Source organism: Giraffa tippelskirchi, chromosome 4 (assembly GCF_054371585.1).
Source record: "Giraffa tippelskirchi isolate mGirTip1 chromosome 4, T2T-mGirTip1v1.2.pri, whole genome shotgun sequence".
Classification (NCBI taxonomy): Eukaryota; Metazoa; Chordata; class Mammalia; order Artiodactyla; family Giraffidae; genus Giraffa; species Giraffa tippelskirchi.
The window spans coordinates 130157725-130170144 of record NC_137278.1 but is presented as its reverse complement, the minus strand read 5'-3'; the positions used below and the strand labels follow the sequence as shown (position 1 = coordinate 130170144).

Genomic DNA, 12420 nt, shown 5'->3' with positions numbered 1-12420 from the left:
CCACTCCGTTAGAGATCCTTTTAAGTTTTTTTTAAATGGAAGAGTAACAGGATTAGATCTTAGAAAAATGACTCCTAAGTACGAATATGCATTTTCAGCTCCCTGAGTGACATGTCTACTGAAAAGTCCTGCAAGTTCTCAAGCTCTTTGTATCAATGTTTGTATGGGACATCCAATAAACTGTACATAAAGGGTACAATTTGATCAGTTTTGACAAATGGATACACATTAAATTATCACCACCATCCCAATCAAATCACCCCAAAGCTTCTTTGCCCTTCTTTGTAATCCACCCTCCTTACTACTCCCACCCTCTACCACCACCACCACGGGTCTTCCTGTCATTGTAGACACTAACACGCCTCCTCCCAAACTGGGCCAGTCAGTCTTTCTCCAGGGAAAGAACACAGTGGCAGGAGGCAGCTGAAGCTGAGTCTTCCAATGACAGCAGCCATGCATTCCTGCTACAGACATCCGTAGACTGGTTCTTTCTGCAGCCTGGTTGTCTTTCACTTCTGTGAGCTGCATAATATCCTTCCATCATATCCTTTAGTGCTGCATTGTGTCAGTTTGTTGCCTGAAACTCAGTTCAGTTCAGTTCAGTCACTCAGTCGTGTCCGACTCTTTGCGACCCCATGAACTGCAGCACGCCAGGCCTCTCTGTCCATCACCAACTCCCGGAGTCTACCCAAACCCATGTTCATCGAGTTGGTGTTGCCATCCAACCATCTCATCCTCTGTCGTCCACTTCTCCTCCCACCCCCAATCCTACCCAGCATTAGGGTCTTTTCCAATGAGTCAACCCTTCGCATGAGGTGCCGAAAGTATTGGAGTTTCCGCTTCAACATCAGACCTTCCAATGAACACCCAGGATTGATCTCTTTTAGGATGGATTGATTGGATCTCCTTGCAGTCCAAGGGACTCTCGAGAGTCTTCTCCAACACCACAGTTCAAAAGCATCAATTCTGCGGCGCTCAGCTTTCTTCACCGTCCAAATCTCACATCCATACATGACCACTGGAAAAACCATAGCCTTGACTAGACGGACTTTTGTTGGCAAAGTAATGTCTCTGCTTTTAAATATGCTATCTAGGTTGGCCATAACCTTCCTTCCAAGGAGTAAGCGTCTTTTAATTTCATGGCTGCAAAACTCATATATAATGCACTTCCTCCTGTAGTCACCATTTCAGGAAATGTTACCCCCAACTCTACTCTCTCAAGCCTAATCTAAAATAATTCCTTAAAACTTCGGTCTTCATCACATGTCTCCTCTCACTCATTGCTAAATCCTGCCTATTCTGCTCCCTGCTGAGTATTCTGTCTCTTATAAAGTTCTTACTCCCCCTGCTCCTCATCATTGTTTCTCTAGTACTCACTGCAGTGCTTGGCAGACAACTCAATAAATTCTTGCTGAATGACTGAACGAATAGTGATATCATCCATCACCCCCAGAAACAAAAGCAAAATGGATGAGGGCTTGTATATGTATGCATATTTATCATGACTTCAAAGTGAAATTTTTTAAAAAATTTATTATTTATTTAATTACTTTTGGCTGCACTGGGTTTTCTCTAGTTGTATGCAGGCTTGTCATTGTGGTGGCTTCTCTTGTTGCAGAGCATAGGCTAGGGTGCTTCGGCTCAGCAGTTGCGGCTTGAGGGTTTAGTTGCCCCTTGGCATGTGGAATGTTCCCAGACCAGGGATCAAACCCATGTCCCAAGCATTGGCAGGCGTATTCTCAACTAGTGGACCATCTGGGAAGTGCTCAAAGTTAGTTTTTAATGTTTTCACAGAAGCAAATGATAGGACTTGAATCCAAGACTTCTGATTCCAAATTCCATACCATTTCCATTACACTTTGTATCTATACCGTGTATCCTTTCCCTTCACTGGGAATTGTTTCTTCTTCCATCCTGGTCAGAGCCTTACTTACATCAAATACCAATCTGTAGACACTAGACACAGCTCTAAAATAAAACCCCTTTCCAAGGATATTTGCTTATTAACCAAAGGGCAGAGGAGGTAGGCAATAATGCATCTAGACTGAGGAGAGGAACCTGTGGCTCCAGGCATCAGCAAAGTGTTATAGCCAGGAGGTAGGGGGAGCTGGAGGTCAGGGATGTGACTAAAGCTTTCTGAACCTGGGGTACAGTCAATAAACTTGCCTAAGTGGAGAACAGTATGCTGGCCTGGAACAACTTCCTGTGTCCAAAAAAAAAAAAAAAAAAAATCCATACACATCAGAATAATACTTTATTTAACAATCTGAAAATCTGTTCTTTTGGTTTTAAGTCCTGCAAAATGGGTGGTAAATCAAAGATCTGTGTCTGAGTCTCCGAGTATATGTGGTTATATGTCTGTATGAGGACAGATGTCTATGTCTACAGATGCTTTTGCTTTTTATAGTCTCACTATAATTTTAGCCCCAATTAATTAGTATATAAGGTCTTATTACTCTAACAATGCTAAAACCTGAATTAAATATTCCGAGTCCAACAGTCTCTTCTCCCAAGCCTGCCTGCCTCCCTCCCTCCCCTAAGTCTGCTCCTCAGCCTCCATTAATGCTAGGTCTTTAGAGACAGCCAGGATTCACAGTTTGAGAAACCAGAAATGAATGTTGGATCTTTAGTCCCTCTGACCTACATCCTCTAGCTGAGGAGTTTCTCTGGTGAAGTGTGTGTGGGGAGGTCCTGGCAGTTCCTCTTCAGAGTTGTGCATTTTGAACGGTAGACACCTAGAAAGTAAATATGATTGCATTAGATGTGGACCTGCCCTCCCACCAACCCCTCAAGGGAAGTAAAAAAATCAATCTTCCTCTCCTGAAATATATTTAGTGTAACGCACTGGCCTTTATTGGGTGGGGGGAGGGAAGGATGTGAAACTGGCTGTTGGGATTATTGTAAAGTCTTATTGCAGAGACTGTTCACTATCTCATTCACCATCTCTTTATGAGGATTTGCAGAGAAGCTTTCTTTCTTTTTTAAAAAATTACTTATTTATTTCTAGCTGTGTTGGGTCTTGGTTGTGGTGGTCAGGCTTAGTTGACCCTCAGCGTGTGGGATCTTAATTTCCTGACCAGGGATTGAACCTATGTCCCCAGCAATGGAACGCAAATTTTTAATTTTCCACTGGACCACCAGGGAAATCCCAGCAGAGATTTCTTTTCATCTTAGTAGCAGGAGTTGTTCTCTTAAGGAAGGAGCATCATAAAGTGTATGAATTGATCAGGTTTTCCCTCTTCTTCTTGGGTGTTAGGAAGTCTGGAACCAATTTTGTGGTCTATCGTTAGTAAGTCTATTTTACAGAATGCATTTTTGTACTTGCCTAATTCATGGCTCCATTTTATGTCACTATCACTAATGTACTTCTGCGTTACTTTACTACATTTTGTGTGTGTGCGTGTATTTACCTTTTGTATGCCTTTTGTGTCTCTTAACTCCTTTTTGAAATAAGTTTAGGCATAACTAAATACATTCTTAGGAGATGGCTATGAGAAGGGATCAGGAGATCCAAGGCCAGTTGGGAAATGGGAAGAAAGGAGCCACAAAACCTCATACTCTTGATTCTTCTGGCTCCTACCTGCTTGACTTTGCCCTAAGGAATCTGTTCACTGCTGGGTTCCCCTCACAGCCTACAGTGAGGATTCCAGCCTGCAGCCAAGCCTTGGTCCATCCCCAATCCCAGTCTCACCAACACCGTGTTCTCTGAGCATCTGGCCTCCTTACCTCTTCTTCAGGCTCGGGTGCTATGACATTGCTGTCTTCTGGAACTGCAGAGCCATGAAGCTGAAGACTTTGGTTCTACAAAAAGAAGAGTTCTACTGGTGAGATGTGGCTCAACCTCCCAGCCCGTCGGCTTAGAATGGTCTTTCATGCCTTACACTTTATAAGGGTCACAGGTAATACTAAGGGCAAACATATAAAGTTGTTTCACTGCAGCCTGAAAGCATCAGGGAAGGCTTTATGTCATCCTCTCTTGGATTAGGAAAACAAGATTCAAAGGCTGAAATGACTTGCTGGGACAGGCAACCAGGCCTTTGAATTCCAGAACTGTTTCCATGATTTGTGTGACATGCATCTGTACAGATATATTTATGTGATGGTCTGTAAGGATACAAATATAGGTCTTAAAACCACTAGCTACCACTTTTAGACTAATTCTCCTCAAGAATGCACACACTTAGATGATCCTAACCCCTGGCAGTTAGGAGAGCCAAGTGGCATGATGTCTTCTTTTGGAAAAGGTCTAGGTTCTGAGATGGGAGCCTGAGGCGTGGAACTGCCAAGACAGGGGAAGACATTGGCACTCTAAGGTTTAAAAAGAATTTTTAAAAATTTAAATTTAATTTACACACTATGAAAGTCATCCTTTTAAAGTAAAACCTAACCGTATGATAGTCACATGAAATTCTGTGATTTCTGCTTTCAGGAAAATTTCTTTATTCTTAGTCCCTCTGCTGATTCTAGGCCATGAATTACCTGAAAGGTAATACTAACTCTGGGCTTCCATGGTAGCTCATTGGTAAAGAATCTGCCTGCAAGGCAGGTGACGCGGGTTCGATCCCTGGATTGGGAAGATCCCCTGGAGAAGGAAATGGCAACCCACTCCAGTATTCATGCTTGGAGAATCCCATGGACAGAGGAGCCTGGCAGGCTGCAGTTCATGGGGTCGCAAAGAATTGGACATGACTTAGTGACTAAACAACAATACTACCTCCAAGTAAGTAAGTGCTACCTCCAAGGAAGTTATCAAAATCTTCATGTTCTCTCAGGTGATTCAAATGCTGGGCAAGAACAGATTTTCTCACAGTTATCTTTTTATTTACCCACTTTTATATGTGATAGGTCCATAGTTCTGCTTGAGAGAACACATGATTTATGATGTATCCATGAGGGAGGTGAACAAATTTTATAGGGACACAAGCTTCAGAGGACTGATGATACTGACAGGCCAGGATCTAAGATGCTCTATTGCTTAATTCCACAGGAAAAATATGTCTCATTAGCCACTGACTAAAGCAGTCCCACAGTAGAGGCTGGGAGTAAGGAAAGACTATATAAATCTCAAATGTAAGGAGGTTGTGTCCTGTACCTCTTTGCCTAGGAAGATAGTGTTACTAGCCTGTTCCTCAAAATAGTCAAACAGCATCATGGCCCCCAGACTTTCCCCTTCAGTAAAATTAATCCAAGAATGCAAACTTATTCACCTGAGCCAAACAGATCATTCTATTGCTGCCTCTATACTAAAATCATACATTACAAAGTAAAATTTAATTTTGGATTTTCCATACAGTTGAGTTTTTCAGTGCAGAAAAGTGGCTCTACTCTTCACTACACAAAACCCCACACTGACCTTGTGCTTATTCACTATCCACATGTCCTGCATATCTCTCTCACACAGAATGGCAACCTCAGACCCGAAACCAGCCAAGGGCAAGTTTTATGTCCTATGTGTTAGGATTTTCAATATCTCAATATCTCACATGAATCAGGTGAATATCCTTCCCAGGCAAGGATATAACACCCTGATGACTCAGATTTTAGTACTTCAGGGGAGTCAGCTGAGATAAGCTTATTGTCCTCATGTCTCCTATCTTCCTTGTCTTGCCAGGCATCACAGCCTTTTGCCCTTTGTCCATGCTAGCTCCTCTCAGACAGCAGGGAGCTCCCAAGATGCCAACCTTCAGGTAGGCATATTCAGTAGTAGGGTGCTATGATCTGAGGTGTAGCAGATACCCACATGGTTCATGCCCTGGCCTCCTTCACGGCCCAAGTGTCACCTTTTTTGACCACCGTTTAAAACTGCAATTCAGCACCCCCTGCTGGTGCCTTCCCCTACTTAGTTTTTCTCTGTAACTCTTATTAACATAAACTATAATTTTACTTACTTATTCTGTTTCTTGTCTCTTTCCTCTCCACTAAAAGGTAAGATGGAGGAAGGCAGAGAATTTTGTGTCTGGCTTCACTCTAATAACCCCACTTCCTAGAAGAGTGTTTGGCACACAGAAGGGGTTTGATTGTGGAATGAATGAATGAATCTGGATGCCATCCAGTCAGATGCTGCACCATAATACTCTTCACAGTGCACCTGACAGGTAGGTGACCATATAGCCTGAGCTTCTAACATCAAGGAAGGGGAACGATTTTTCAAGGTGGCTCATCCTTTGGGTTTTGGATGCCCCTGGTGCCCCCTTTCCCTGTATTAAAAAAAGATTTTTCCCATGCCATTTTTTAACAGAGCTAATCACTGAAAGTTCCTCTATATTGATTCAAAGTGTACCTTAAAAAAAAAAACAAACTACTTTACACATAGGGCCTTTTTCTGTCCTCAGGAGTCTTGAAGAACAAGTCAAATCTCTCTTCTATATGGTAGACTTTCCATGTAATTTGAATAGAATATGACTTGATTTCCAGATCTTTCACAGAGGATCTGTGTCTCTATTTTATCACAATCCTTTTCTCATCAAAATTTTCACTTTTCAAAAGACCATCCTTTTCCTTTACTGTCCTCTGTGAGTTCCTTCTAGGCCTCTCTCATCAAAGACGATGCCTTGGAAATTTGCTGATGCCATTTTGCTTGGGGTCTATTTACCATAGTTACAAGTATGACAAAGTGAAATGAGACCTTCCTCTCTACCCCACATTAAAAGTAACGATCAGGATGTCAGTTGTAGGTACTTTATATCGGGAACTCCCAGAACTTGGAGCAAAAGAAAAAAAGAAAGAATTAGTAACAATCTGGTTATACTAATATTAGAGATAAGCCCTTTGCAGAAGTCAATTACCCTAGCAGTACAGATCATTAAATTAGTTGCTATGATGATGTGAAAGAAATCCCAGAACCAAAAAAGGTGTCCAAGACTATTCTTGAAACTGTAGTATAATGACGTAAAATCCTATCTACTGTGGGGCAACCTGAGCATAACAAAAATGATCCACGTGGAGATTATAAAAGGGAATAAAGACTCAGCCCGATCTGTTCTCACCTGAGAGATCGCCAAAGTAGGGGAAGTACAAAGTTCTTCTGGCTTCAGATGGTCGGTATTTTCCTTTTCTCTTACTGGCTTCTCTGGTGGCTGTGGGTCAGGACAGGCCTCTGAGGAGGCCCGAGGGCTGGTGGGTGAGGCTGGAGGGCTGGAGGGCGTGTTCCCTAAGGAGGCCCTGGGACTGGGAGTGGCTCTGGGTGGCGGAGGCCTATTAGGTGGTGCTGAAGCCCTCTGCACAGAGACTCTCTTCTTTAGCTCTTCAGATCCTTCGCTTGAGGTGCGACTTCGGAGGACTACTGCGGAGGCAGATGAAGCCTGCTCTGAAGGGGTCAGATCTCTGCCTGGTGATGGAGCTGGGGAGCAAGGGAAAACTTCCTCCTGGGACTCTCTATCCTCAGTGAGGGGTGAGGGCTGGGACTGGGTGGGGCCATTACAGGCTAGCAGAGGCTCTTCTTCCTCAGAGGAGCTTGTCTCAGCCTCCTCCTCTGTTTCCTTGTCTTTTAAGGGCTCTTCTTTAATCTCAGAGTTGTCTTCTTCCTGGGCTGAATCAGATGCCAGCTCTTCTTCACTTGCTGAGCTGGAGTCCTTCTCACTCTTCAAGGAAAGTGCAGAAGGACTGGTAGGTGAGGTTAGAGGGCTGGAGACTGTAGATGTTCGAACTGGGGGAGAGATGACTAAAGAGCGTCTGTTGCTGCTAAAAGAAGGAAGGGCATTTAGATTCAGAAGAGCTAAAAACTGGAAGTAACCCCAATACCCCAAATGTATAATGGTACATTCATAATAAAACAGAAAAAAGCAATTTAAAATGGCATCAGAAAGTTTGTGTAATTTGCAATAGTGCTTAAATTATAAAGTGGAAAAAGGCTATAGAATTTTTATCCATATCACAACCTTGATTATCTAAAACTATATAAAGAAAAAGAGACTGGAAAAAAACTCAGCAATATATTAACAAAGTATTTTCCTAGGGGAAAAACAGTATGAGTGAAATACAGTTGCTCCTCATGGATTCTGTATTTGCAAATTCATCTACCCTCTGAAATTTATTTAAACCTCAAGATCGACACTTGTGATACTTTCAGAATCACTCTTGGACACATGCCAGCTGTGAAGAATGACTGCCTGACCAGTACTCTCCCAACTGAAGTCTAACAAGGCAAGCTCTGCCTTCCTGTTTTAGCTCTCTTAGTGTAAATATGTCCTGTTTGCCAAGTTTTTACACATTGTTGTGCTTTTCATTGGTAATTTTGCTACTTAAAATGGCCAAGTACAGTGCCAAAGTGCTGTTTGAGAGCAGAAAGTCTGTGATGTGCCTTCCAGAGAAAATACATGTGTTAGATAAGCTTCATTCAGGCATGAGTTATAGTACTGGTGGCTGTGGGTTCAATATGAATGAATCAACAATGTATATTAACCAAGATGTCTTTAAACAAATATACAAGAAAGCTTCTGTATGGATCACTTGATGAAAATGTTGGGACCAGGGGCTCCTAGGAACTTAACCCCATGTTTCCGCTAGGAGCAGTGGGTCAGTATTCACTAATTCACTGCTCATGGGGATTTCTAGAACAAAACTACCATGAACAATGAAAACTGACTACAACATTTATTGAGTATCCTGGATGCTGTGCTGAGTGCTTCTACAGCCAACATCAGCTTAACTCCTACTCACCTCCTTAAGTGCCTCCTGGGTACCAGCCACTACCTGACTAAGCAACCCACAAATATTTCCTTGACGTGTAGCAACTACATGCTGTATCCTGGGTTCAAGGGTGGGAGAGAGTGATAGGAAGAGAAAGAGAATAATTTAGTTCCAGCCCTGTGGGAGTTTCTGATGTAAGATAAGCTAAATGACATAAGGTTCTTTCTAGCACTAGCATTTTATGGGTCAGCAGGTTTAGAAGACCCAGGATACAGCAAGAAAAGATCAGATTTCTCCGCAAGGTTCTAGGACATCTTGGTGTAACTGATAGTTAATTTCAGATGAATGGACACTTTGAGAGAACTCTGGTTTTCAATGCTGGGAAGAGAAGAAATAGAATTTTTGGAAAAGGGAAGTCTATATTGGCCCGTTAGTGATTCCTTTTAACAGTCTGTAACTGACTGCTAAATGAGTAGTACAAACATCAAATACAAACAACATACTGAGCCCCATTCTTTCTTCAAATCTCAAGCTCAGTTTCAGCACCTCCTCAAAGTCTTCCCTGACCATCTATCTGCATATTGCAATCAGTTAACTCTTGGAATTCCTAACCACGGTCTCCTTAGGTGCTTAGTATGTGCAATCTTATATTGTTCCTTGTTTTCTTAGGCACATTTTGTGTCCTTCCAACTTTTGTAAGTCACTTCAGGGAAAAGACAAGTCACCTATGTCTCTGGATCCCTAACTCTCAGCATAAAACCTTGTGCATAGAAAGAACTTAATAAAACCTAAAAGGCTTTAGAATAAGAAAGTGATCACATAATGAAGGTAACAGACATACCACATTGACATTCACAGGAAAGCAAGTCATGGCAGGTTAAGAAAAGGTACCTGCAATGCATATCACTAAAGGATTAATATCCAGAATATACAAAAAATCCACCTCATATAAATCAATTTTTTTTAAAAAGTAAACAATCTACATGAAAAATGTGAATAAAGGATAAACATGAAAGTCACAGAACAGGAACCTTAAAAGGTCAATAACATGAATAGATATTCAAGCTAACCAGCCACTGTGAAGATGTAATTAAAACTGCAAAAAATTCCATTTCATACCCATTTCCTTGGAAAAATTAAGAAGTCTGACAATGTCACATGTAGCAAGAATATGGAGCAATGAGGGCTTTAATTCACTGCTGGTGGGCTATAAACTGGGACAATAGCTTTGGAGAGCAATTTGGCAATGGTAATATCTTGTAAGGCTGAAGGAACCCAAATGTACAGATTCTATGAATCAGCAATTCCACTCCCAGTACATCCTAAAGAAACTCTTAATAATATTCATACAAGGAGAAATGTAAAACACATTCATTGCACCATTATTTGTAATAGCATAAAACTGGAAGGCAATGTCAATGTCTACTAGCAGTTCCGATAAATAGATTGTGAACTAGCCATACAGTAACATCCATAACAATTATGAAAAGGAAAGATCAGAGCTAACAACATGTAGCAACAAGGATAAGTAAATCTCAAAAACAATACTAAAAGAACAGAAGAATATATACAGTATAATTATATTTAAATAAAATTTTAAAACATGCAAAATAGTATTTTTGTGTATTCATATATGTGTATAATCAAAGTAAAAAAAACATGCATGTGGATAATAAATACTAAAATTTAAGACAGTGGTTACCCTTGGTGGAGGATAGGAAGAGAAAGTGAGTGGGGAAGGGACACTGGGAGATTTAACTATATATATTGATTCTTTTTTTCCTTTAAAAAGTTTTTATTTATTTATCTATTTAGTTTTGGTTGCACTCAGTCTTTGCTGCAGCACACAGGCTTTCTCTAGTTGTGAAGAAGTGGGGGCTACTCGTCGTTGTGGTTTGTGGGCTTCAGTAGTTGTGGCACGTGGGCTTACTTGCTCTGCAGCATATGGGATCTTCCCGGACCAGGGATCAAACCTGTGTCCCCTTAATTGGCAGGCGGATTCCTATCCACTGAGCCACCAGGGAAATCCATTAGTTGATTTCTTAAATTTGGTGATGGGTATATGGCTATTTGTTGTACTATTCTTTGTATCTTTAGTTATCATTGAAGTATTTCATAAAAGAAAAATAATTTATTTAGGGGTGTAGCACAAACAAAAAACAATATTATGTACTTGGACACAAAGGAAAGGTCAGGATTTGGGATCAGAGATGAGAGTGCTGAATGTGTTCACACACAGGACAAACCAAACAGAAAAGAGTCTCAGAAGCAGCTCACCTTGAGAGTCCCTTTACCACAAAGACTTTGTCAGAATGTTGCTTCTCCAGTTTGCTCATCACCTCGTAGAGATTGTGGTTCAGCTGGAGCAAGCAAGAGAGGAGATATGAGCCACGTGGGAAGCTGGGATCAACAAATTCCTTCTCTCCCCAAAATAAAACATTCCTACCCTAAATGATAAAATTCCTCATCTCTTTTGCATTAGTGTCTCAGTTGTGTCTTAATTTCTGTCTTTTCCATCAGACTGGCAGCTCTCTCAAGGCTAGGTCCTTGATATCTGATGTTGATTTGAGGTTCTAGCTTCTCTCAGGTGACCCAGGGAACAAAAAGTCATTGTAATATCAACTAGGCAAACCATAATTTAGCCAAAGAAACTGTGGAGAGGAACATGTGTAGATATGGATGTGAATATAATTAATACTGTAACAGCAAAGTGTCTTGGAATTGCAGGACTAGAAAAGATCCCATGAGGTCATGTTCCATGGCTGCCCATCACTAAATAGGACTGGCCCTTTCCAAGACCAATGACCTGAGAAACTGAGCTACGTTTAAACATCGCCTCTGCTCCCCAGCAATAGAAGACAAAGATTGAACAATTTAGTTCCCCATTTCAGCTGTTCCTTCTATAGTCCTAATCTCCTTGGTGCATCTGAAACTCATTTGGAGACCATTCAGTTGTTAATGGAGCTGGAGAGGGCCCTCTAACATTATGTAAACATGTGCTTTATTACCATTCAGCACAGTCCATCAAGTGCTGTTATTTCACCATGAGAGAAAAGTAAACATCTGTGATGCCAATATGGATATTTAATGAGGTTATGTAAATTAAAGCGACCTTCATACTTATTAGAAAAACCCTCCTAGGTGTCTAAACGGGCTTCTCTGGTGGCTCAGAGGGTAAAGAATCTGCCTGCAATGCAGGAGACCTGAATTCAATCTCTGGGTTGGAAAGATCCTTGGGAGAAGGGAATGGCAACCCACTCCAGTATTCCTGCCTGGAGAATTCCATGGACAGAGGAGCCTGGCAGGCTACAGCCCATGGAGCTGCAAAGAGTTGGACATGACTGAGCGACTAACACTTTCAGGTGTCTAAATTGGCCAGATGTTTCTCACCTTGCTCATTTCCCTGTAGAAGACATCCCTCAGGTTGGAAATGTTTTGGAAGATGGTCACATAACAGCCAATACGACTATCAGGAAGCAAAAGAACAAACACGTACAGGTAAGTGCTGGTAAAGGAAGTATCCCTTGGAAGTACAAGGTAGATGCATAAGCCAAAGCCAGCCACTGCCGGGCTCCTCACAGAAAAGCACTCCATGGCCTAGACTCAGGATGCTGGGATCTGGATTCATCAGAGCCAGGCCAGGAGTACATTAGACTCTCAGGAGTGGGAAGGCTAGGGGAGACATGACACCAAAGTATAACAGATCTCTATGAATGAAGTTTCCCGGTGGCTCAGAGGTAAAGAATCTGCCTGCAATTCAGGAGCCACAGGAGACGTGGGTTCAATTCCTGG

At 41.8% G+C, this 12420-nt stretch overlaps 1 protein-coding gene across 6 annotated transcripts in view; it reads right to left on the bottom strand.

Annotated features, from left to right (window-relative positions):
- Positions 1 to 2235: 2235 nt before the first annotated feature.
- Positions 2236 to 12420, bottom strand: part of BIN2 (bridging integrator 2) — a 35315-nt gene continuing 25130 nt past the window's right edge. For 3 of the 6 annotated variants that reach the window (XM_081592359.1, XM_081592354.1, XM_081592357.1), the window contains 5 exons: positions 12019 to 12094; positions 10906 to 10988; positions 6987 to 7680; positions 3727 to 3801; positions 2236 to 2735 (listed from right to left, as the gene is read on the bottom strand). In XM_081592359.1, coding sequence (XP_081448485.1) covers positions 2706 to 2735; positions 3727 to 3801; positions 6987 to 7680; positions 10906 to 10988; positions 12019 to 12094 — 958 coding nt within the window. In that variant the 3' untranslated portion in view covers positions 2236 to 2705. The remainder of the gene's footprint in view (positions 2736 to 3726; positions 3802 to 6986; positions 7681 to 10905; positions 10989 to 12018; positions 12095 to 12420) is intronic. The other 3 variants (XM_081592360.1, XM_081592355.1, XM_081592358.1) reach the window with 2 other exon arrangements.